This window comes from Somniosus microcephalus, chromosome 5 (genome assembly GCF_052327205.1).
Source record: "Somniosus microcephalus isolate GS21.2 chromosome 5, FLI_Smic_1.0, whole genome shotgun sequence".
NCBI classification, from domain to species: Eukaryota; Metazoa; Chordata; class Chondrichthyes; order Squaliformes; family Somniosidae; genus Somniosus; species Somniosus microcephalus.
The window spans coordinates 79610664-79637966 of NC_140991.1; the positions used below are offsets into that span (position 1 = coordinate 79610664).

Consider the following 27303-nt stretch of genomic DNA (forward strand, 5'->3'; position numbering starts at 1 on the left):
TCTTCCCATCTGGATTACGTTCTCGCTCTCATCAACCCCCCCAATTAAGTTATTTTCCCATCCCCATTGTTCTCTCCGAGCTCTTCCCCCCCCCCACCCCGCCGAGTTCCTGACCTTTTCTTCCACCTCCCGAGTTCCTGACCTCCCCCACCCCGAGTTCCTGACCTTCTCCCCCCCCCGAGTTCCTGACCACCTCCCCCCCGAGTTTCTGACCTTCTCCCCCCTCGCAAGTTCCTCACTTTCTCTCCCTCCCCGAGTTCCAGCCCCCTCGCGAGTTCCTGACTTTCTCTCCCCCCACAAGTTCCTGACCTTCTCTCCTTCCCTGAGTACCTGAGCTCCCCCCAGTTTCTAACCTTCTCTCTCTCCTCGAGTTCCTGACCTTCTCCCCCCCGAGTTCTTGACCTTCTCCCCCCTCGAGTTCCTGACCTTCTCCCCCCCGAGTTCCTGACCTCCCCCCCCCCGAGTTCCTGACCTTCTCCCCCCCGAGTTCCTGACCTTCTCCCCCCCGAGTTCCTGACCTTCTCCCCCCCGAGTTCCTGACCTTCTCCCCACCGAGTTCCTGACCTTCTCCCCGCTCGCAAGTTCCTCACCTTCTCTCCCTCCCCGAGTTCCTGCCCCCTCCCGAGTTCCTGACCTTCTCCCCCCCCTCGAGTTCCTGACCTTCTCCCCTGAAGTTCCTAACCTTCTCTCTCTTGCCGAGTTCCTGACCTTCTCCCCCCCGAGTTCCTGACCTTCTCCCCCCCGAGTTCCTGACCTTCTCCCCCCCGAGTTCCTGACCTTCTCCCACCGAGTTCCTGACCTTCTCCCCGCTCGCAAGTTCCTCACCTTCTCTCCCTCCCCGAGTTCCTGCCCCCTCCCGAGTTCCTGACCTTCTCCCCCCCCTCGAGTTCCTGACCTTCTCCCCTGAAGTTCCTAACCTTCTCTCTCTTGCCGAGTTCCTGACCTACTCTACCCCGAGTTCTTGATCTTCTTCTCCCGATTTCCTGACCGTCTCCCCCCACCCCGAGTTCCTGTCCTCCCTCCCGAGCTTCTAACCTTCTCTCCCCCCCCCCCCGAGCTCCTGACCTCTCCCCTCCCCCGAGCTCCGGACCTCTCCCCTCCCAAGCTCCTTTCCTCTTGCCCCCCCAGCCGATCCCCTGACTACCCTCCCCCGATCTCCTGTCCTCTCCCCCCCTCTGATCCCCTGTCCTCTCCCTGCTCCGATCCCCTGTCCTCTCCCTGCTCCGATCCCCGTCCTCTCCCTGCTCCGATCCCCTGTCCTCTCCCTGCTCCGATCCCCTGTCCTCTCCCCTCTCCCGATCTCGTCCTCTTCCCCCCTCCGATCCCATCCTCTCCCCCTTCCGATCCCATCCTCTCCCCCTTCCGCTCCCCTTTCCTCTCCCCCCCGCCCCTCTGATCCCCCTCCTCTACCCGCTCTGATCTCCTGACCTTCTCCACAGGAACGAAATGTGGTTGGAACCTCCAATGTGCATCCGCAGCTGCAACGTCGGGTGCACATGCACAGCTCCGGTGGGAGCGGGTCGGTGTTTAGGCTCCGCCCCCATGTTCATGCAAATAATCACTCCGCCCACCCTGTCACAGACCTTGCCTTTTTGTTCTTTCCTCAACCCCCTACCCTCCATTTTCCCTGGCTCTTCCATTGCTTAAAAACTGTTAAAGCTCTAACTTTTTCCAGTTCTGATGAAATTTCATCGACTTGAAATGTTAACTCTGTTTCTCTCTCCACAGATGCTGCCTGACCAGCTGAGTGTTTCCAGCATTTTGTTTTAATTTCAGATTTCCAGCATCTGCAGTATTTTGCTTATGTTTTATAATCAAACTTTGGTAATCCTAAATACAAATATATTTCCTTTCTTACAGGCTGTGGTGGCATTGTCCATGCAGACAGTGGCTCTTTCAAGTCACCAAACTGGCCCCAGAATTTTCCTGATAATAGCGAATGTACATGGAAGATTATAGCCCATGAGAGCAAACACCTTGAAATCACTTTTGATGTGAATTTCCAGATTCCAAACAGCACCAATAACTGTGGGAACAACTATGTGAAGGTTAGTGCCTTAAAGAGACACATGTTTGTTTTTTATAAACCGAAGAAATTAAAAATAATAAATGCGACCCCCCCCACCCCCCCACACGCACATGTTGGGGTCGATTTTCATTGACCCGTGGAGTCGGGATTGGAGGCGTACGGGGGATTAAAGTCCCGAATTCGGGGATCCCGATACCATCCCACCCCCAACCCGCCTGCATGTAAGTTTCAAAGGAGGCGGAATCCCGACCCACCTACCCGAGGCGGGAAGGGATTAGTGCCAATTAACTGCCTGTTAACAGGTAGTTAACAGGCAGTTTTTAGCCTAATCCCTATTTTTAATGTTGAAGTGTGGGATTCCCGACGGCTCCAAACCACGCCAAGTTAGAGGAGTCGGGCCGTCGGGTTGAAGGACTTGGAGGGGTCGAGATGTCGGTGTTCAGGTGAGTGATGGGTGCATGAGTGCAAAGGTAAGTGTGTTTGGTGTGTCTAAAGTGTGTAAAGAAGTTTAATTTACCTGTACTTACCTTTACAGCCTTCTTTCCTCTATTTTTCGGGAGTCCATCATCTAACCGGCACAGAAAGCAGAATGGCTGCGATCTGTCAAAAGTGACAACCTGCAGCTTTCTGTGCCGTTGAGATTTCTAACTGAGTCTGTGTAGAAGGACTCCGGTTAAAAGTAAGACTGTCAGTGTTTGACAGCTTCAAACAGCTGTGAAACACTGATATTTCATCTGTCAAAACGTCTTGATAGATGAAATTTCACTCTGTGACGTCACCTGTTGCCGGGTGGCCCTTAATTGGCCTGCTGAGCCCGCTAGGCGGGCTCAACAAGGTCAATCAAGTTAAAATCGCGTGGATTGGCCACATCTCGATGGAGGCGGGACTACAGCCCCAAAAGTTGTAGTCCCACCTCCTTCCTGACTTCTGAATGAAAATCACCCCCATTCAGTGCAGGAGCAATGGTGGAGCAGGCTCGAGGGGCGAATGGCCTACTCCTGCTCCTATTTCTTATGTTCTTATAAATACACCATCTATTGCTGCAGTGAGCCATAGAGACCCAGAAGGTCCCAGGTCCGAGTGCTGGTTTGTGCTGAGTTAGCTACTCTCAGTCGGGATGGCAGTAGGGGTGCTTATACTGACCTCAGCATCATGAGGAGATTTAAGCTTTGATTTTAGCTTGGGGTGAGCGTGGAGTTGGCGGAGCGTGCTACAAGCTCATTCTGGCTCACCAACGTGAGGCCCAGTCCATTTTAACTCTTGGGCATTGTTTATATGCATCAAGCCTGATTCCCACCCGAACCTAGCAGCAACGATGAGGCTGGCGGACGGGGGCTGTGCTAGCGTGGCAGGAGGCCGCAGCTGGGGACTCGCGGGGATAGCCTCTGGCAGTCAGGTAAGTGGAACGGAGGAGCGGTAGGCAATCGCAGTTGGGGGAGGGAAACCTGGGGCTGGGGACACCCTAGGTTTCCTTGTGGGACTCTGAGAAGACAACTTTAAAAAAAAAAAAAATCACATACCTTCTCTGCCCTCTTCTCGGCCTGCTACTCCTTAGCGCTGAGTTTCCCTGGTGAGTTCGGCACCAGGCACAAACTTCACAACTTGAATTTAAAATAACGTTGGGGTCTGATTGACGTCATCAGACCTCAACGTTTGAATCCCATTGAGGCCCTTACGCCGACCAAAATGCACCTGCTAAAATAACACATGACGCGAAGTCGGTGGGAAAATTAGGAGTGGCAAACTGATGTGAACTGTATCCCTGCACGCCCCATTCCCATCAGGTGTGGAAGGCTAATATCGGGGCTTTAAAGTAGGCCAGAATTTTTTCTCCTAATCACTATCCAGTGATCCCTGCTGGAAGTACGCGCGTTAATGTCAGGTTGGGAAAGATTTGGCCCCGGTGTGACTCCACTACCCCTTCGCCATGGCTCGCCAGCACTTAAGCCTCAAAATTCCTGGGGCTGGAGAAGGTGGAAAATTTCTGGAGAGGTGGGGAGTGCAGAAACTGGTTTTGTTGGAATTTTTCCCCATTTAAACTTGGCCTTTAAACTCCAGTCAGGGTGCCATGGATGAATCCTCCGCACACCTTCTATGTCAATGGGTCATTTCAGGGGGACCTCCGAGGCTACCCCAGGAATTCCTCCCGTTATGCACTTGAAAGGCATCAGCAAAACCTGTGCCAGATAAGTCCCTTTGAAGCCTGCAAAAAGGCCCCAGACTTTTGCAAAACACAGGTAATCAATCCCAGTCGAAAAACACGGCAGCCAATTTGTGCACAGCAAGGTCCGACAAACACCAATGAGATAATGACCAGATATAGTGATGTTGGTTGAGGGATAAATATTAACCAGGACACTGGGGAGAACTCCTGTGCTCTTCTTCGAAATAGTGTCAAGGCATCTATTATGTCCACCTGAGAGGGCCTCTGTTTAACATCTCATCCGAAAGATGGCACCTCTGACAGTGCAGCACTACCTCAGTACTGCACTGAAATGTCAGCCTAGATTTTGCGCTCACCTTTTTAGAGTGGGACTTGAACCCACAATTTTCTGACTCAGAAGCAAGAGCACTACCAACTGAGCCATGGCTGACACTTGATGCATCCTTGCAGGTGCTAGATTCCAGCCCCTGGTATTGGGAAAGGGTCACCAGCTGGGGTTAGGCCAGCCTGGGGTTCTGATTCAACACACTTATGCTGGCGGAGCAGGCCGCCAGGAATTTTGGGGCCTCAGTACCTGCGCTTATATGTGAAGCATGGTTACTTGCGCAAGGTACCAGAGGTTTTCTGGCAACCTAGAACTGTACCCTAATATAAATCAGCTTCTTCCTCGGAAAAGAAAGGGAGGACATTTAAAAAAAATATGCCAGGTGTTGGTCATAGGTCAGAAACTGAAAATGAAGAATCCTATTGATGCTGTACCTGGTTACATTAGTTTTTGTAAGGATATCATTTTACCCTGAAAATCAGTTTACAAAAAATACAAATCACAAGGCCAAGGGAACCAAAAGGTTTATGGGCTGGATTTCCCTCTTTTCAATGGGGTAGCATTGGGACAGGACTTCCGTCCTCCTGTCCAGCCCCACTGGAACCCTGACCCATTTTCCTGCATTGAGGTCATTTAGACATTTGGGCGGGCTCCCAGCAGGATTCTTGGCACAAGGATGGGACTTGCTACGGCAAGTAAAGGAAATCGAGTTGCACTACACCAGAAGACCTCTGCCACGTCATTTAAAGGGGCAGAAGAGCCCTGAGGATGAAAATGGCTACAGATTTTGTAGGCCTACAAAGGTAAGTGCTGAGGCCCATTTAGAGGAAAAGGAGGCCTCTACTGGGTCCTCAGCCTCCATCGGGAAACTTCAAGACTACTACCACTGCTACTCCGGGGCTACTGCCACCATTCACTAGGCGGTGCTGGGGGGCAGTGATAAAATGGAAAATCAGTAAAGAATAGTAATAAGGAGATGATAAAAGTTGAATATAATTCTAAGGGCAATTTGAATCACTGCTTATATTCTACAGAAGATTGTGGAATATTTTAAAGTACCTCTGGTTGAATTCTGTGCAAATCAATCATGTTAACTCATAGTCTGAATTAGTTTGTGCAAGGTTTGAAATTAGAAAGTAAAGGAAAACTACCTCCATGCCACATCGGGTGCAGGGATGTGCAAGAGGAGGCTATAAAACCTTTCAATAATTCATCCACCAATAAATGCAAAGGGTTGCTCAGACGTAACAGTTGCTCACAATCTCACGGTATATGCATTGGAGTTAGCTGCAGTGTATTGCAACTTATATGAGAAAGAAAGAAGAAATAAAGAGCTTGCATTTAGATTAGAAAGAAAGAAAAAAAGACTTGCATTTATATAACGCCTTTCATGACCACCAGCTGTCCCAAAGCACTTTACAGCCAATGAAGTACTTTTTGAAGTGTAGTCACTGTTGTAATGTAGGAAACGCGGCAGCCAATTTGTACACGGCAAACTCCCACAACCAGCAATGTGATAATGACCAGATAATCTGTCTCAGTGATGTTGATTGAGGGATAAATATTGGCCAGGACACCAGGGATAACTCCCTTGCTCTTCTTCGAAATAGTGCCATGAGATCTTTTACACCCAGCTTAGAGAGCAGGCGGGGCCTCGGTTTAACGTTTCATCCGAAAGACGGATTATGTTGTGCATTTAATTACCTCAGTACATCTTAAAACTCTTCACAGCCAATGAAGTACTTTCAAAGCTAGTCGCTGTTGTAATGTTAGTGTGTATGCCATTTTTCCGAGGTTTCCACCAATCTTCTGCTGAAATTCCGGTGGACAATTGAGAAGACCACCGCAGAAATTGTACGCCTAAGTTGGTTGTTGGATAAATGTTAGTCATGGCACATAAGTCATTAAGTATACCTTTTCAACGTTACAGTTCAAAACTGTGACAGTTCTCTTAGTACTTGAGATTGCTAAATCATAGCCATGAACCATATGAATCTCACTGGCCTAAAATAAGTGGCTGTAAGGTCATTAGAAAGCTTAGGAGAGTGTTAGAATTTAAGTTTATCTCAGCTTATTCTTTATGATTAGAACATTACTTACGATGGGGTATTTGAGATGGAGCATTATCTCTGTTTTTGAATGACTAACTTTGACTGACAGATTACAGAGGGTCTCGTATTATAAAACCTAAACTGGAGGTCTGCAGAAGGTTTTGCTCTCCCTCTCTCTTTCCATCTGCCTTTCTCTCGCTCTCTCACACACACATATTTTACTTATATACACAAATAATTCTTTTGTCTTGCCACTAGAATACCTCTTGCAAGTGGATTAGATGAATAAATTAGCTTCCATTTACAACACCATATGAATGTCCACCAGGGATTTCAAAAATTCAAGTCTGGAGTTGGTTCTGTAACTCTAGAACTTGCGACTGAGAATAACCTTGTGCCTTCTAGGTGTGAGGTGGATAATTTAGTGTCCAGATGTGAATGCAGTTATGAAAAAAGAAATAAATACCTAAATAAAATGTTGGGTTGATAGATGCCCTCAATCACCAAGCTCTGATTTTGTTAAGTCCTAATATTCACAAAGAAAGTTCTGATTAGACAGATGAATCATGACTTGGCATTAGTTGAAAGTGTAATACATATGGCCTAAGGGTATTGCACAGAAATCTGACTAGCAAAAAGGAAATCTGAGTACAGGTGCTATGTATCTGTGGGCTTCCTCACTATGATTCTTCGATTTACACACGTTTTTGCGCTGACTTTGTCGATGACAAGATACATCGAAATTTCCTGAGAATGTTTTTAGCTTATGCTGCAACATAAAAACAAGTGGAACCGAGTAAACAATCAGGGCCCGAAGAAAGCTCGGAACATATGCTGTCTGCCTTCTTTATGTTTCTCTATCTTATTGATGTTATTAAAATTTCATTTTGAACCCATCAAACCATCATTTATGCACATTAAGCAGAGCATGTATAAGACAATACAATTGTGGAAGCTTTTTTCTTTTTATGTAATAGATTCTGATGTCTTTAAAAAAAAATTCAAAGATATAGAAAATATAGTGCAGATCTCAGTAAGGAGAAACTTAGAATGTCAGAATTGTGACTTTGGCTACTGTGCCCTATTTTGACAAAAACAGTGGCCATGAGTTTCTGCTTTGGGCACAGTCGGCGATCTGGCCACAAATTGCACTCAAAATTGTGCTAATTTAAGGAAGAGAATTTTTTGCTCAATTTTCCACTTACACTCATTTGCATATCGCCGAGCGTAAAATTTTCCATGAACCAACATAAACAGGCAACTTTTTAGAATGGAATTTAAAACAAAAAAAAATTGCATTAAAAGATATTCCTTGATATATTTAAGAGTGGTAACCTGGTGCATTTTAATTAATACAGCTGAAATGGGTTTATCACAAAAAATAAGCATTTTTAATCGGAGTATCTCATCCACCACCTGTGAGTAACCTGATTTTAAACAACTGAAAGTGGGTTTAAAAAACTATACTGCACCATTTTCTAGTTACATTGGTGTACAGTAGTCAGTTTCTTAGTAAATTTAAAAATATATGTTTAAAAGCTTTTAAAAGGTGCCTATTAGTGCCCTTGCACCTAAAACAAAAGCTTAATTTAAAGAGCCTCTTCGAAGGCCTGAAAACGGGCGCAATTAGCGGAAATTCACCACGGTGAATAATTCGATCTGGGGGATGTGGCCAGTTTTGTGGAAAGGGCCAACTACCAGCACGATGTTTTATAAAGCAGCGCAAAAGATCACAGAAACTTGATTTGCGCTGGATGTAATTTACACTTGAAATTCCTCGATCTTTTGCGCTGGTTTGACCGATTTTGGGCAAATTGTGCCAAGTCCAATATATTTTCTCTGTGGTTTCTTACTCTTTTTTACTGTGTTTCTTAGTTTCAAGTAAGTTTTTAAATTCTCACACTCAAGATGGGGATAATATATTCATTTAAAAATGGGCATGTTGGCTAATGTAACACCCTTATTTAAGAAGGGAAGTAGACAAAAAGCTGGAAACTATAGATCAGTTAGCCTAACATCTGTGGTTGGCAAAATGTTGGAGTCCATTATTAAGGAAACAGTAACAGAGCATTTGGATAAACATAATTTAATAGGACAGAGTCAGCATGGTTTTACGAAGGGGAAGTCATGTTTGACAAATTTGCTCAAATTCTTTGAGGATGTAACATACAGGGTGGATAAAGGGGAACCAGTGGATGTAGTGTATTTGGACTTCCAAAAGGCATTTGACAAGGTTCCACACAAAAGATTACTGATCAAGATAAAAAATCACGGGATTGGGGGTAATATACTGGCATGGGTGGAAGATTGGCTATCTAACAGAAAACAAAGAGTTGGGATAAATGGTTCGTTCTCGGGCTGGCAATCAGTAACTAGTGGTGTTCCGCAGGGGTCAGTGCTGGGACCCCAACTCTTTACAATCTATATTAATGATTTGGCGGAAGGGACCGAGTGCAACATATTCACGTTTGCCGATGATACAAAGATGGGAGGGAAAGCAGTGAGTGAGGAGGACATAAAAAACCTGCAAAAAGACATAGACAGGCTAAGTGAGTGGGCAGAGATTTGGCAGATGCAATATAATGTTGGAAAGTGTGAGATTATGCACTTTGGCAGAAAAAATCAAAGAGCAAGTTATTATCTAAATGGAGAGAAACTGCAAAGTGCTACAGTACAAAGGGATCTGGGGGTCCTGGTGCATGAAACACAAAAAGTTAGTATGCAGGTGCAGCAGGTGATCAGGAAGGCCAATGGAATCTTGGCATTTATTGCAAGGGGGATGGAGTATAAAAACAGGGAAGTCTTGCTGCAGTTATATAGGGTATTGGTGAGGCCACACCTGGAATACTGCGTGCAGTTTTGGTTTCCATATTTAAGAAAAGATATACTTGCTCTCGAGGCGGTTCAGAGAAGGTTCACTCGGTTGATTCCAGAGATGAGGGGGCTGACGTATGAGGAAAGGTTGAGTAGGTTGGGACTCTACTCATTGGAGTTCAGAAGAATGAGAGGCGATCTTATCGAAACATATAAGATTGTGAGGGGGCTTGATCAGGTGGATGCGGTGAGGATGTTTCCACTGATGGGTGAGACTAGAATTAGGGGGCATAATCTTAGAATAAGGGGCAGCCCTTTCAAAACTGAGACGAGGAGAAACTTCTTCACTCAGAGGATAGTAAATCTATGGAATTTGCTACCCCAGAGAGCTGTGGAAGCTGCAACATTAAATAAATTTAAAATGGAGATAGACATTTTCCTAGCAGATAAGGGAATTAGGGGTTACGGGGAGAGGGCAGGGAAGTGGACGTGAGTCTAGATTCAGATCAGCCATGATCCTATTGAATGGCGGAGCAGGCCCGAGGGGCCGTATGGCCTACTCCTGCTCCTATTTCTTATGTTCTTATGATTGAAGGTCCACAGGGCCTTATCTTTCGCCCATGCATAACGGAAATCTCAAAAGCGCAGCCTGCGATTTTTCATCCTCTGTGGACAGTCATAGTCAGCGCGACCACTATTTCCTGATATATGCAGGGGAGGCTCCCTGCTGGCAGTGCATACTTCGAAAATCAGTCGCTCCTTAAAAGCACAAGGTATTCTTAATAAGCAAGTGCAAACAATCACTGTAATCCAATCAAGGAGACTGCTCTTGTCCCAATCCAAAGAAGGTTAAATTGAGTTAGTGGTGTTTTAAACTAGATGTCAATGCAATGTCATAAATACAGGCAGTGTTCACCAAACACCAGAGGCTAGCATTGTCATGCCTATTTGTTATAAATTGTGAAGGTGGTTGACATTGTTCAAGTAGATTACCTCTGTCATATAGACTGATCTACAAAGCTAGGTCTGTGTTCACAGCGTTTCATGAATATTTAAAAAAACAAGCACATTTCATGGATCAGCACTTCAGTTATGTCTGGCCATGGGAACAGAATCCCACTGCACCTATGTAGTTCATGGAAAGATTATATTTTGTTTGATTCGTTGAGGACTAAGTTTTAATTTCAAGCTCTTCAAGGAAGTTTTTGTCTGTTTCACTCTTTATGAACTGGTTCCAGGCTGCTGTTTTGGAACTGATTTTAATATTTCACTTTTACTACTTACCACTGTAAATTACTGTGTTTGTGAATAAACCTGTTTGATAGTTTAGCTTGTTACAAAAAATGTTTGGCATGGCTGACATTATCCATGTTCTGAAGTGTTGTGAGACATACAGGAATTCCTGTGTGATTTGCTCACAATAAAAGAGTTCACTGTTTTTCCTGCCATGCTATTCCAGATTCCAATGTGAATGGGTCATACTATGATCTATAGGGAGCGAAGGCTTGCCTATGAAAGCAGAATTTTTGCGTTGAGCCCAAAAAAAGTGTCTGCAATGAGACCAAATTGTAAAAACCAACTCCTTTAAAAAGAGGTGAATAAATATCTGTTAAAGGGTTAGATTCAAAATGATCAGGATGGAATCAATTGGTTATTATAAGCGCCTTGGGTTGTTTTATTATGTTAAAGGTGCTATATAAATGCAATTTGTTGTTGTTTCTGTTGGTTAAAATACTGTGTGAAAAGCAACTGATCAGAAGTGGAGTGTGGGTTTTAGGGTTGGTTTAAAATCCTGATGATTTGCTTTTTTAGTCTTGGAGTTCAGGGAGAAATTTCAACGTTTTAACTTCTTGGAGGTTCATCTGGTTATCTCTCGCGTGATACTAGTTGTTTGTGTGGAGTCCATGGCAGGGTAAATTACATATTGTCTATGGAAGAAATTAGTTTAATGAACCAAAATATAAAAACAGATTTTAAGAGCTTCTACAAGTATGTAGAAAGGAAGAGAGTAGCAAAGGTAAATGTGGGTCCTTTAGAGGCTGAGACAGGAAAAATTGTAATGGGAAATAAGGAAATGGCAGAGACATTAAACAAATATTTTGGCCTCGATTTTCATTGAACCGAGGAGGCGGGCTTGGAGACGTGCGGGGGGTTAAAATCACAAAAACTGGCAGGAGGGACCCCCCCGCCTGGTTCCCGACTCAGAGCAATTTTAACTCAGTCGTGTCTGATGGTCCCGACTCCGTTCCGCATCCAACAGGCGGGACTGGTTGTTAAGGCCCTTAACAACCACTAAATGGCCTCTATAATCCTATTTTGAAAGGCCCTTGCGAATTTAACCCTTTTCCCACATAAAACACGCCTGGTGGGAAACACGAATGTGAAACCTGGCGGGAGCACTATTGGATTGCTGACTATCAACTACAGGTCAACCATTAAAGAGGAGATTTGATCAGCCATGATTTGCAGGTGGCAGGATTTAGTGGTCTCAGGTCTGGGGCAACTTTTAGAAGGCTTAACCACACCTGTGGAAGGTTGGAGCCTCACACCCATCTCCAGTGTGGCCTCCTGGGAAACCCCTCTCGCCACCTTCACTCAGCGCTTCCTCAACGGAGGCATATACCAGAAGCATGGGAGCCATTTATTTCCTTCCCATCTGGGCATTAGAGGAGCTCGAGCACCAGCCGCGGCAGCAGCAGAACCAGGAATAATAGCAGCAGCAGGAGTGCCAGGCTGCTGCTCACCCACCTGAAGCTGCACAGGCCAGAAGGGGCCAGCGCCTGGAAGCCCGTCGGCGCAGGAGATACCTCCCAAACAGGGTCTACAGATGCAGGGTCAGCTACCTCAACATGTCTGAGCAGCAGTGCCAAAGGCGGCTCCGACTTTCGCGAGAGGTAGTGACTGACATCTGCGCAATGCTACAGCAAGACCTGCTGCCCAGAGGACCAGGTGGACAAGCATTACCAGTGGCCATCAAAGTCACCACCGCACTCCACTTTTTTGCCTCAGGCTCATTCCAGGGATCAGCAGCAGACATCAGCGGCATCTCCCAGGCGGCCACACACACTTGCATCACGCAGGTAACCAATGCCCTCTTTGCCCTCGCGCACAATTACTTCCATTTCACCAACGATCGAGCAAGTGTCACGGCGCGAGCAGTTGGATTAGCTCATCTGGCAGGCTTTCCAAGGGTGCAGGGTATCGTTGACTGCACACATGTGGCCCTTAGGGCATCCCATCGCAATCCAAGTATTTTTGTCAACCGCAAGGGCTTCCACTCCCTCAATGTTCAGCTGGTGTGTGACCACAAGAAGGAAATTTTGCATGTTTGTGCCATGTACCCTGGCAGTTGCCATGACTCTTTCATACTGCGAGCGTCTAGTGTGCCTCCACTATTCAGTCTGCCAGACCAACTTAACGGATGGCTACTTGGAGACAAGGGCTATCCCCTGAGGACGTGGCTAATGACGCCGTTGAGGAGGCCAGCCAACGAAGCTGAGGAGAGCTACAACTCCAGCCACATTTCCACCAGATCCATTATCGAGCAAACCATCGGTTTGCTGAAGATGCGCTTCAGATACCTGGATAGATCAGGTGCAGCCCTACAGTACTCAGCAGCCAGGGTCTCCAGAATCATCATGGTTTGCTGTGCACTTCACAACATGGCACAGCATCATGACTTGCAGATTCCTGAGGACCAAGTGGCTCCTCATATATCCTCCTCAGATGAGGAGGAGGGGGAGGAGGAGTGTGAAAGCGAACATCCTGCAGAGGCCCATCAACCAGCGGCAGCATTACGCGAGAACATTTCTGCCCAGGATGCAAAGAACACACTCATCCTGGCCAGATTTGCTTAGCCTAGTCAATCAAACACTTTTGCCTCGCTGCTTCTTACCAGAGCTTTGACAGTGGCCAAGAACCAGAGGATTCCTAGCACTCTGACCACCATACTGACAGTTGCAAGTATTTCTAAGGCCTCAATGTGGAAGTCCCAATAGCGAAATGACAGACGCCACAACTGCAACATTTGCCATCAGAATTTTTATGTTCAATAACGACATGATGGCATTTTTACAATAAACACAAAATTGCACTCAAGTGTGACTATTTGTGCAGAATTTTCCTCTTACGCGTGCTCCTACATGGTGCCTCCCCTGTGGCTTCAGCAGATGTGGAGGCCCCTTGCTCACTTTGCTGCTGCTCCTGCCTCGACACCTTTGGCGGGCATCCTCTGGGATTGCGAGCCTGTGAGGGCTCGTCAATAGTCTGCTGCTCTTGCGGCTGTGCAGGGGTTGAGACGTCTATCCCACTTGGGTGTGGACGCCGATGGGGTTCTGACCGAGTGCTCTGCAGTGGCATGGAAGTGTGAGCGCTTGGAGAGGAGCCCCCACTTCCTTGAGGTCTGCCACCAACCTCCCTCTCATGGGTCAGGTCCCCCCCAGCGCCTGCAAGTGGCTGGAGAGCACCTTGCTGCACATCAGGGGGGCCCTGTATCTGCAATGGCAGTCCTACTCAGAAGGACTTCCATGAAGGTCTGGTTTCTCTGTTCAATAGATGCCCATCGCTCCTCAAGAGATGTCATTCTATTCTGAACAATGACCATGTTTTCCATACCCTGGCGACTAAGCTCCCCCATGGCTGTAGCCATCCTCTCCTCTACCATAGCCATCCTCTCCTCTACGGTAGCCAGCCTTACCACGGAGGTAGCCATCCTTTCCACGGAGGTAGCCATCCTTTCCGTGGTGATGCGTTCATGCGCCAATGACTCCACAAAGGCACTACTCATGTTCGCTATGGACTCCTCCATTCGCTCCACACTCGCAGCGACCCTAGAGACAAAACCTGCCAGAGACTCCTGCATCTGTGCCTGGAGTTCCATCACCTCTGATCTTATGGATGGACCCAGAGGCAGAGGGTCGACATGCTGCTGAGCCGAGTTGGCAGAGTCCTGCACCCTCCGACTAGGATTCTCCACTGCTGTCCCTGTCTCCACAATCTGCTGATGTTCACTTGTGAGCTGTGATACACCAGGTGACAACACTACTCTATGTCCTGAAAGTCCCACCGAGGTGTGAGTGTCTGCGCTGGTGCTGGATGCGCTGAATTCTGCTGACACTGCGCCCTCAGAGGTTGCAGCTTCCTCTGAGGAGTCTGGCTGCTCAGCCTCTTCTTCCTGGCTAGGGGGACGGATGCTTGTGATGGTCCTGTGGGGGAGTAAAGGAAAGAGTCAGTGATGTGATGCAAAGGCTACATGCACATAACTTTTTGCAGATGCTCATAAGTCCATCTGTTACAGCTTCACAATCATTATCAGGGACTTATGCAATGTCAAAGAGAGAGATGGGAAACTTTTCTGTCACCAGCTTGCTGTGTTATACCTATCTGACTGTGCTCTATTCCCATAATTTCCAGGACGGCCTCCTCCCAGGGGGTCAGGTGGGCTATTGAGGCTGTCCCTCCTCCTGTCCTGGCTCGCTCTCTTTTGTTGTGAGCTCTCTTTTCCTGCATGGGAGAGACAAGTGGAGGTTGAGTGAGAATGAAGGAGTGAGTGCAGAGATTGCATAGCATAGATACTTAGAAGGAGACAAAGATGGAGTGAGGTTGCAAGACCAAGGGCCCTCCCTGTGTGTTGTCAGTTGTGTTCAAAGCATCAGAGTGATAGGGAGTGTGAGGGCTGCATGGTTGAATAGTTATGTGAATGTGAGCTTAGAGAGAGAGGGAATGGGTAAGGGTGCATGGATGTCAGTGTCAAGTGGGATGTGAAGGAAGAGATTGCTAACGCTGAGTGCTGGTGAGGAAAGGCAATGGGGATCAGATTGAGGGTGATGGGAAATTCATACTCACTTTTTCAGTGCGCTGAAGATCTTGAAATCTTTTCCTGCACTGTATCCAGGTTCTGCGGGTGACTCCCAAGGAGTTGACCTCCTCAGCCACCTGCATCCACACTGCCTTGGTCTGAGTGGGAGGCCTCTTCCTCCCTGATGAAGGGAAGAGCACCTCCCTATTGGCCCTAGCCCCATCCACTAATGCCTGCAGTGCCACCTCGTCAAAGCGAGGAGCTGATCTGGCCCTCCCACTTGTCATATTTGCTGCAGCTCCCTCACACTGCACAGTCAAGAAGCTTGGCAGTCTGCAGAAGAAGCAAGGCTTGCTGTGGACCTTAAATGCAGCAGCAATGATGACGTAATCGGAGGGGACTTTCAGTCATGAAAAACCCATTTGACTCCTGCGTGCACGCGTTCGACCTCTGAACCCCTTGGTTCAGAGGAAAGGAAATGCCGGTTTTCCGCGCATGCGCTGTGCATGCTGAAAACCGGCACTTCCATCGGGCCCACGCGTGAGTACACGGTGCTTACTCACGCGTTGGGACCCGAATTACTGGGCCATTGAGTATATTTCAAGGCTGAAATCGCTAGTTTTTTGGACTCTAGGGGAATCAAGGGCTATGGGAATTGGGTGGGAAAGTGGAGAGGAGGTCGATGATCAGCCATGATCTTACTGAATGGTGGAGCAGGCTCGAGGGGGTCTGGATGTCAACCCAATATTCAGAGACTTTTGTCTCTGCTCGTCGGCGCTTGAGGAAAATTAGTAAAACATTATTCAAATTGACAGATTTACATAATTATCTCCCTTTTATTTCTACAGGTCTGGGGAGGAGCTGCTGAAACTGATGAAACCTTGTTGACTACTGCTTGTGGAAACATTCCTCCTGGGCCTGTCATTGCACCAGCTAATGTTGTGACAGTCCGGTTTCAGTCTAAAGGCAGTGTAGGAAGTGGCTTCTCAGCATCTTTCACCAACCGTACGTCTTTCAGTATTTTTAAAAGTGGAAAACATTTATGAAAAATGTATTTTGTATAGAATTTAGTGTTGAAATTATTTTTCAGTTACTTCCAGAACACCCCAAGCATACCAAATGTTTTGAGTATTATTAGTTGCTCTTTTTAGTTTGAGAACCAAGATCTTAGCAAATCTGTCGAACTGCCTATAGCAGTTTGTATATAACAGCAGGAGTACCAATGTTGGTTGTCACCGACTTCCCAATCTCAGCCATTATGTGGTGGGGCGACAGTGAGTAGTGGTCATGCACCTCTTCACAGAGGAGGAGGGAATGTTGGAGAGAGAGCCATCAGGCTGTTCTCAATTACCACCCGTAGGCTTGTTCACAGTGCTATTGCTGGAGGCAAGGGATCTGGTAACTGTCCCCCACCCTCCCCCCTCACCACCTGCCATCTGCGGGGTGTTGTGCCACCCAGAGATATCAAGAAAACTGAGAGATTCATGCCCACACAGAGATTCAATTGAAAATTAAATAATGGAGCACATTTCTCTCTTAACAATTGCAATGTACAAACTGAATTTTAGCTCACCGTAGAGGTGCTGAAGTCAGTATGTGAAGATGGATTATATTAACAGCATGTGTGTTTTAAAATTCTTTAGGATGTGGAGCCAATTTCACTGCATCTGCTGGCCGTGTTATGTCACCCAACTACCCTAACCATTATGACTCGAACTTGAATTGTCAATACCTCATCAATGCTCCCAGTCAGCTGTTCGTAATCTTACAATTTGAGGCATTCAATATAGAAGGTACGATTCCAAATTCTCACATTTTAGTGATAATGGATCATTATGCCCTTGGACTGAAACTGAAACTGTAATTAGAGAGTCATCACCCTGTAACGAATCTGTTTTTCCCATTGCGTACTGATTGGCATCAAAGTACAGGCTTTATCCTGGCCAATGGTAAAATAATTTCCATGTGTTCCATGAAACTAGCTCAAGGGTTTAATGGCATTAGTAGTGACTGCAGCTTGTGGGCTACAAAAGGCAAACCTTTGTTACAAAAGACTTCGGGCTGGATTTTATCAATGGAGGCGAGTAGGAGGCAGGACTCCCACATTTGGGGTTGTAGTCCTGCCTCCATCGAGTTGTGGCCAACCCACTTGATTTTCTCTTGATTGATCTTGTTGAGCCCGCCCAGCGGGCTCAGCAGGCCAATTAAGAGCCACCAGGCAACAGGTGATGTCACAGATTGACATTTCATCTGTCAAGAGCTTTTGAGAGATGAAATATCAGCGTTTGACAGCTCTTTGAAGCTGTCAAACACTGACAATCTGTACACTAAGTTAATTCCTTCCTCTCAGGCTGATTTAGAGATCTCTCCAGAACAGAAAGTAGAGGCTGCAACTTTTGACAGCTCACGGCCATTCTGCTTTCTGTGCTGGTGAGATGAAGGACTCCCGAGACCTGAAGGAAGGAAGCCTGCATTAGTAAGTAAAGGTAAGTAAAACTTATTTAAACACTTTACACACACCAAACACACTTACCTCTGCATTCATGCACCCATCACCCACCTGAACACCGGACATCTCGAACCCTTCAGCCCGACGGTCCACCTCACTAACTTGGCGTGGTTTGGAGCCGTCGGGAAGCCCATACTTCAGGAGTGCAATCGCATTGAGTTTAAGCAGACTTTGGTAAGTGGCTGAAAAAGTCTTTTAAGTGCATTAACTGAATTTTAGTGAGTAAAAAAGTGAATTATTTGAAGTAAGTTTAATTTTTTAGAGTAAATTAAGCTGTTGGGGAGTTTAAACCGGAAGTAGAATCCGGGTATAAAAAGGGGCGGGCTTAGTGCGGTAGCGCTGAGTGCGGTCGCATTGAGTGTAAGTAGAGTTTGCTAAGTGGGAGAGTTCGGGCAAGTGGGAGGTGAGGGGGTGCTTGTTGCTCTGTTTTGCTTCCCTCTCTCAGGCTAATCCAACACTGCGGATGCGGAGCAGCGAGACAATTCAACCGGACAGGTCCCCCAGACAGCTTCCACGAGGGAGGTTGGTGATCAGCTGGTTGGTAGGTTCTCTTCCTTCTCTTCTATACCTTTAATCTGGTAAGTCCTATTAAATAGTGCTGTAATATTATCATCTATATCGGGGCAGAGGGTCTTCATAACTAATAATAAGAAATGTAATTAATTACACAGATATGGGTGAACAGGTGATGTGTCACTGTTGCAAAATGTGGGAGCTGGTGGACCCCATTGAGGCTCACGGTGATTACATTTGCGATAAGTATTTGCTGCTAGAGGAACTCAAGCTCCATGTTAAAGAGCTTGAGACCGAGCTTCAGACACTGCGACACATCAGGGAGGGGGAGAAGTTCCTGGACTCTATGTTTCAGGAGGTGGTCACACCTATGAAATTAATTACTGCAGATGTAGTCCGTGGTCAGGGACAGGACAGTATGACTACGAGTGAGGAAGGTACAGGGATCCAGGATGTAGTGTTGAAGGAGCCGCAGCCCTTGCTCTTGTCAAGCAGGATCGAGGTTCTTACTCCCTGTGAGGGCAGGAGCGGGGACTGCAGGGAGGATGAGCAACCTGGCCACAGCACCATGGTACAGGGGGCCATTCAAGTGGAGGGAGTAAAAAGAAATGTTGTAGTGGTAGGGGATAGTATCATTAGGGGGATAGATAGGGTTCTCTGCAGTCAAGAGCGGGAGTCCCGAAGGCTGTGTTGCCTGCCAGGGTTAAGGACACCTCTTCTGGGCTGGAAAGAAACTTGGAGTGGGAGGGGGAGGATCCAGTTGTCATGGTCCATGTTGGTACAAACGATGTAGATAGGACAAGGAAGAAGGTTCTGTTAAAGGAGTATGAGCAGCTAGGGGTCAAATTAAAAAACAGAACCTCAAGGGTATTATTACCTGAGCCACGAGCGAATTTGGTTAGGATAAATAAAATTAAAGAGTTAAATGCGTGGCCCAAAGACTGGTGTGGGAGAAATGGGTTTTGCTTCTTGGGACACTGGCACCAGTACTGGGACAGGAAGGAGCTGTTCTGTTGGGATGGACTCCACTTGACCGTGCTGGGACTAGAGTCCTGGCGAATCATATAACTAGGGCTGTAGAGAGGGCTTTAAACTAATTAGTGGGGGGGAGGTTTCTAGAGAGCAAATAACAGAAATGACAACAGAGAAGGTCATAGACTTAGGTAGCAGTGGGGAAATTAAAAAACAGAACGTGTCAGGAAGGGACAGAAGGTATGGAGTAAAAGGTAAAGTAGTAAAAGGGGAAAAAACAGGAACTAAGTGGCACAAAACATATTTGAAAGTTCTTTATCTGAATGCACGTAGCATTCGTAACAAAATGAATGAGTTAATGGCACAAATAACTACATATGGGTATGATCTTGTGGCCATTACAGAAACATGGCTGCAGGGTGACCATGACTGGGAATTAAACATACCAGGTTATTTAACAATCAGGAAGGACAGGCAGGAAGGGAGGGGAGGTGGGGTGGCTATGTTAATAAAGGAAGGAATCACTATAATGCAGAGAAATGATATTGGGTCAAAGGAGCAGGATAGTGAAACAGTTTGGGTGGAGATAAGGAATAATAAGGGGAAAAAACACTAGTGGGCGTAGTCTATAGGCCTCCGAACAGTTGCAACTCTGTTGGACGGAGTATTAATCAGGAAATAGTTGAGGGAACAGCTATAATTATGGGGGATTTTAACTATCATATTAGCTGGACAAATCAAATTGGGCAGAGCAGCCTTGAGGATGAGTTCATTGAGTGTAATAGGAATGGGTTTCTTGAGCAGTATGTAACTGAACCGACCAGGGGGCAAGCAACCTTAGATTTGGTCCTGTGTAACGAGACAGGATTAATTAAAAATGTCCTAGTAAAGGATCCCCTTGGAATGAGTGACCATAACATGGTTGAATTCCATATTCAATTAGAGGATGAGAAGATTGGATCTCAAACAAGCGTGCTGAGCTTGAATAAAGGAGACTATGAAGGTATGAGAGTGGTTTTGATTAGAGTGGATTGGGAAAATAGATTAAAGGGTAAGACGATACATGATCAGTGGTGTACATTTAAGGAGTTATTTTACAACTTCCAAAAAATATATATTCCACTGAGGAAAAAAGGGTGTAAAAGAAAAGATAGCCATCCGTGGCTAAGTAAAGTAATTAAGGATAGTATCCGACTAAAAACAAGGGCATATAAGGTAGCCAAATCTAGTGGGAGGATAGAAGATTGGGAAGTCTTTAAAAGACAGCAAAAAATAACTAAAAGGTTGATTAAGAAAGGGAAGATAGATTATGAAAGTAAATTAGCAAAAAATATAAAAACAGATAGCAAAAGTTTCTATAGTTATATAAAAAGAAAAAGGGTGGCTAAAGTAAATGTTGGTCCCTTAGAGGATGAGACTGGGAAATTAATGGTGGGAAACATGGAGATGGCAAAAACGCTGAACAAATATTTTGTATCAGCCTTTATGGTAGAGGACACTAAGAATTTCCCAACACTGGACAAACAGGGGGCTCCAGGGGGAGAGGAGCTAAATACGATTAAAATCACTAAGGAAGTGGTACTTGGTAAAATAATGGGACTCAAGGCGGATAAATCCCCTGGACCTGATGGCTTACATCCTAGGGTCTTGAGGGAAGTGGCGGTAGGGATTGTGGATGCATTGGTAATAATTTTCCAAAACTCCCTGGACTCAGCAAAGGTCTCGGCAGACTGGGAAACTGCTAATGTAACACCCTTATTTAAAAAGGGTAGTAGGCAGAAGGCTATAGACCTGTTAGCCTAACATCTGTGGTTGGTAAAATGTTGGAGTCCATTATTAAGGAGACAGTAACGGGACATTTGGATAAACATAATTTAATAGGACAAACTCAGCATGGTTTCATGAAGGGGAAGTCATGTTTGACAAATTTGCTTGAGTTCTTTGAGGAAGTAACATACAGGGTGGATAAAGGAGAACCAGTGGACGTAGTGTATTTAGACTTCCAAAAGGCATTTGACAAGGTGCCACACAAAAGATTATTGCTCAAGATAAAAAATCACGGGATTGGGGGTAATATTCTGGCGTGGGTGGAGGATTGGCTCTCTAACAGAAAACAGAGAGTTGGGATAAATGGTTCATTCTCAGACTGGCAATCAGTAACTGGTGGTGTTCCGCAGGGGTCAGTGCTGGGTCCCCAACTCTTTACAATCTATATTAACGATTTGGAGGGGGGGACCGAGGGCTAGATTTTCAGTTGCTTGCGCCAGCAGTTAGCGCCTTAAGAGAAGTGATTTTCGGGCGCTATGCGTGTAGCGCCTGGGCGCAGCGCAGTTTGCGCCCCGCCCCAAATTAAGTTGCCCGTTAGCGCCGGCGCAAAGTTTAGCGGCCGCCCGGATGCGCGCGCAGAAAATGACGTCACATCCTCGTGCAACGCCCTTTGGCCGCCCCGAATCCAAACTTCAGTCGGACCGCCCCATTGTGCGGCTGGCGTCCAGAGCGTTTGTAAAATGGAACGCAACACACCCTGGGGAGCGCAAATTAAAGGGCACTCGTACAAAAGGCACTCTGCATGTGTTGTGTGGAAGTAAGCTGTGTGTTGTTCTGAACGGTCTATTTATGTTTCCGGGCACCAATCATTATTCCTCCTCCTCCTCCTCCTCCTCCTCCTCCTCCTCCTCCTCCTCCTCCTCCTCCTCGTTTCTCCCCAGACTTGGCATTTGAAAAAAATACATGCACCCTTCCCCTTTAAGAGCTCACTGGCACCAGAGTGTCTGCCGTGCGCTGCGCCCGAGCTCGGGTGTTGCGCTCTCCACCGCCGGCTTAGCGCCTAAAGATACTAGTGGAACGCCTCTTTTAGCGCTCCACCAACCTCTTAGGGCGAAGCCACTGAATTTCCGGCAACGGGGCGCTACTTTGGGGCGGGCGATAACTTCGGGCGGGCGCTAAGCTTAGCGCCCCAAAACTGTCTATACTGAAAATCTAGCCCCGAGTGTAACATATCAAAAGTTGCAGATGATACAAAGATGGGAGGGAAAGTAGTGAGTGAGGAGGACATAAAAAACCTGCAAGGGGACATAGACAGGCTAAGTAAGTGGGCAGAGATTTGGCAGATGGAATACAATACTGGAAAGTGTGAGGTTATGCACTTTGGCAGGAAAAATCATAGAGCAAGTTATTATCTTAATGGCAAGAAACTGGAAAGTACTGTAGTACAAAGGGATCTGGGGGTCCTGGTGCACAAAACTCAAAAAGTTAGTATGCAGGTGCAGCAAGTGATCAAGAAGGCCAATGGAATGTTGGCTTTCATTGCTAGGGGGATAGAATATAAAAACAGGGAGGTATTGCTGCAGTTATACAAGGTATTGGTGAGACCGCACCTGGAATACTGCATACAGTTTTGGTGTCCATACTTAAGAAAAGACATACTTGCTCTCGAGTCAGTACAAAGAAGGTTCACTCGGTTAATCCCGGGGATGAGGGGGTGGTCATATGAGGAGAGGTTGAGTAGATTGGGACTCTACTCATTGGAGTTCAGAAGAATGAGAGGCGATCTTATTGAAACATATAAGATTGTGAAGGGGTTGGATCGGGTGGATGCGGTGAGGATGTTCCCAATGATGGGTGAAACTAGAACTAGGGGGCATAATCTTAAAATAAGGGGCTGCTCTTTCAAAACTGAGATGAGGAGAAACTTCTTCACTCAGAGGGTGGTAGGTTTGTGGAATTTGCTGCCCCAGAAAGCTGTGGAAGCTACATCATTAAATAAATTTAAAATGGAAATAGATAGTTTCCTAGAAGTAAAGGGAATTAAGGGTTACGGGAAGCGGGCAGGAAATTGGACATGAGTCTAGGTTCGGAATGGTCATGGCCCTGTGGGTAGTGGAGTGGGCCCAGGGGCCACGTAGCCTGGTTCTGCTCCTACTTCTTGTGTTCTAATTCTGTGTTAGATTTCAGGAGATGGTTTTATTCCTGTTCCTGGCTGGGGTGGAGATCGCCTTTACAGAAGGTAAGTACTGTAGAAAATATAGGGACAGAGTGATCTCCTGGAAGAATTTCGATCGCCTAGATGGGTCGGAGAAGAATTTCCCAGATTTTTTCTCCCAAATTGGCCATTGGTTTTTTTATCTGGTTTTTCGCCTCTCCCGGGAGATCACATGGGTTCGGGTGGGATGGAGAGTGATAGAAGATTTGAGGTTAGGATCAGATCAGCCATGATCTTATTGAATGGTGGAGCAGGCTCGAGGGGCCGATTGGCCTATTCCTGCTCCTATTTCTTATGTTCTTATGGATAAAAATAGGGATTAGACCAAAAAGTGCCTGTTAACTACCTGTTAACAGGCAGTTAATTGGCATTAATCCCCTTCCCGCCTTGGGGAGGCGGCTCCCAGCACAGGTCGGGTACCCGCCTCCTGGGAAACGTGCATGGAGGCAGGTTGGGGGCGGGAAGGGTTCATGCCCCCCGATTCTGCAATTTTAACACCCCACACGCCTCCATTCCCGCCTCCACGGCCCAGGGAAATTCAAGCCCGAACTATGAAATCATACACAAAATCTGAATCTGCGTATTTTAGTATTTTTGGCCACCCCTGTGACACTCAAGCTAATAACCTATTGCCAGGCCAAACTGTTCATTTGATCAAGTTTTGTAATTTTATGGAAAGTTATCTTTATTTGTAACATTAGAAGGGCTTGCATAGCATTGTTTATGGTGAGCTGGATGATGTGTGTTTTTATAAAAATAGAGGTGCCTCAACAAAGTGTGATGGAAGTAAGTGCAATTCATTACAACACAGGAAGTACATGGGATTAATCTATTATGTGGTGTTGCTCATGATAAATGAAAGGGTATGTTTCCTGTCTTACCTGTCTGCTGTGTTGGTGTTTCTGGGTGTGTGGCTCTTTCATCTTTGTATCTCTGTCATTTTCCATACTCTATTTTGGGTGTTTTGCTTCTGTGTGCCTGACTTTTGCTTGTATCTGTTTTTTGTGTTGTTTTCTCTCTCTATTAGAAATACTAGTATTTATATTAAGTTCTAGACATTTCATAGAATTACATTGAAATTACAGCACGAAAACAGGCCCTTTGGCCCAACCAGTCCTTTATGGCGTTGATTGTCCACATTAGCAGTAGTCCTAATCTCATGTACCTGCTTTGTCCCCATGTTTATTTTTTGATTCGTTTTTATGGGATGGGGCATCACTGGTAAGGCCAGTATTTATTGCCCATCCCTAATTGTCCTTGAGAAGGTGGTGGTGAGCCGCCTTCTTGAACCGCTGCAGTCTGTGTGGTGAAGGTACTCCCATAGTGCTGTTAGGTAGGGAGTTCCAGGATTTTGACCCAGCGACGATGAAGGTTCGGCGATATATTTCCAAGTCAGGATGATGTGTGACTTGGAGAGGAACTTGGAGGTGGTGGTGTTCCCATGCGTCTGCTGCCCTTGTCCTTCTAGGTGGAAGAGGTTGCGGGTTTGGGAGGTGCTGCTGAAGAAGTCTTGGCGAGTTGTTGCAGTGCATCTTGTAGATGGTACACACTGCAGCCACGGTATGCCGGTAATGGAGGGAGTGAATGTTTAAGGTGGTAGAGGGAGTGCCAATCAAGTGGGCTGCTTTGTCTTGGATGGTGTTGAGCTTCTTGAGTGTTGTTGGAGCTGCACTCATCCAGCAAGTGGAGAGTATTCCATCACACTCCTTACATGTAGGTTGTAGATGGCGGAAAGGCTTTGGGGAGTTAGGAGGTGAGACATTCACCTCAGAATACCTAGCCTCTGACCTGCTCTTGTTGCCACAGTATTTATGTGGCTGGTCCAGTTAAGTTTCTGGTCAATGGTGACCTCCAGGATGTTGATGGTGGGGGATTCGGCAATGGTAATGCATTTGAATGTCAAGGGGCAATGGTTAGACTCTTGCTTGTTGGAGATGGTCATTTCCTGGCACATCTGCTGCGCAAATGTTACCTGCCACTTATCAGCCCAAGCCTGAACGTCATCCAGGTCTTGTTGCATGCAGGCATGGACTGCTTCATTATCTGAGGAGTTGTGAATAGCACTGAACGCTGTGCAGTCATAAGCGAACATCCCCATTTCTGACTTTATGTTGGCAGAAAGGTCATTGATGAAGCAGCTTTATTCCCTTTCCATCAACCACATATCTAACCTATTCTGAAAAGTTGACATGGTCTCTGCTTTAATCACTAACTCTGGCAGTGCATTCCATCGCCTCACAATACTCTGTATTAAAACGTTTCTACTGCTCTCTGTCTGAAATCTCTTGCATCTCATCTTAGATCTAGATGCCTTTGTTCTCAACCCCTCAATCACTGGAAGAAGTTTCTATCTACTCTGTCCCATCCCTTCATAATTTAAAACACCTCTATAAAATCACCACATCACCTCCTCTGTTCTTCCAAAAACAGGAGGTATTACTCCAGGAGTTACCCAGATGTGAGAAAATGTAATTGAGACGAAATTATGATATGCAAAATATTGTCACAACAGGAAGTGCCCACAGTTGCAAGACTATTAACATAGATAAGAATACTTCTGAAGAATGTTAAGATTTTCTGATAGACATTAAATTTAATTAATTCTGGCTATAAACTCATAGTCAATCAATTAATACCCAACAAAATGTCCTCTTGTTATAGGCACTCAACAATTCTTCAATGGCATGGTCTGGTCTCATTTGGTGAAATATATTTTAATTTGGTTAAAACTTAGCAAGAAAGTATTATGGCAAAGAAGAATTGAACTCAGTGAGTTGGCTGATAAATTTAATTTGTTTAAGAAAAATGGTCTGATGAATGCATCAAAACTGTAATAGAAATTGTTCAAATTTAAAGATGGGTAAAACTTAGCACATTTCCATGAGCAATTCACAAAGCTTGTTGTTAATTGATTAATTGATGTACATTTGTATTCTTTCCAAACTCTTTGGCCCCACAGTAGGCTAAGATGTTCAGTTATCTTTTATCTTATAGTCATAGAATCAAATAAATCTTCAGAAATTAAGCATTATTACTTTCAATGTTAGAAGATGAAGATTCACAAAATTCTGCTTTACAAAGGAATTGGAAATGAAAGGCACTGCCTTCCTCAAAGTAACTAGATACCATTAATAAAAGTTATTACAGTTTAGATGTATTATTGGACAAAATCTTACATTGTTTGAGAACATAAAATAGTTTTATAAAAATGTTCTTTTGAGTGTTATGGACTATTTACTTATCTTGGACACTGTTGAGATGCACCAATGATCAGACATTAACCAGATCACAGTTGTGATGTAACCATAACAGATCCTTGTATTCAAATCACTCCATGGCCTCGTCCCTCCCTATCCCAGTCCTACAACCCTCTGAAAACTCTGTTACACAAATTCTGACCTCTTGTGCATCCCCAATTTCCCCCAATGGGGGACGCATGATGGAACTTGTGTCTTTTGCATGTTCCCTCATGTGTCTTTCACCTATTTTCCAGTAGGCAGATTGAGAAATACTTCAATGAGACAAGAGATGATGCAAATTGTTAAGGGGTTTCATTTTACAAACAGCAAGTGTACATACAGCCAAGCTGTTCCAGTACAGCTACAACACTAGCATCTATCCGACAATTTGGAAAACTGCCCAAGTGTGTCCTGTCCACAAAAAGCAGGACAAATCTAATCCGGCCAATTACCACCGCATCAGTCTACTCTCAATCAAGCGGCACTTATTCACCAATAACCTGCTCACTGATGCTCAGTTTGAGTTCCGTCAAGACCACTCGGCTGCCGACTTCATTACATCCTTGGTCTAAACATGGACAAAGGAGCTGAATTCCAGAGGTGAGGTGAGAGTGACTGCCTTTGACATCAAGGCAGCACTTGACCGAGTGTGGCATCAAGGAGCCCTAGTAAAACTGAAGTCAATGGGAATCGGGGGGGAAAACTCTCCACTGGCTGGAGTCATACCTAGCACAAGGGAAGATGGTTGTGGTGATTGAAGGTCAATCATCACAGCCCCAGGACGTCGCTGCAGGAGTTCCTCAGGGCAGTGTCCTAGGCCCAACCATCTTAAGCTGCTTCATCAATGACCTTCCCTCCAACAAAAGGTCAGAAATGGTGATGTTCGCTGATGACTGCACAGTGTTCAG

At 45.8% G+C, this 27303-nt stretch overlaps 1 protein-coding gene across 1 annotated transcript in view; it reads left to right on the forward strand.

The window, feature by feature from the left end:
- Positions 1-27303, forward strand: part of cubn (cubilin (intrinsic factor-cobalamin receptor)) — a 447009-nt gene that overhangs the window by 323471 nt on the left and 96235 nt on the right. Inside the window, exons 46-48 of the mRNA XM_085987872.1 lie at positions 1861-2048; positions 16029-16185; positions 16824-16973. Coding sequence (XP_085843998.1) covers positions 1861-2048; positions 16029-16185; positions 16824-16973 — 495 coding nt within the window. The remainder of the gene's footprint in view (positions 1-1860; positions 2049-16028; positions 16186-16823; positions 16974-27303) is intronic.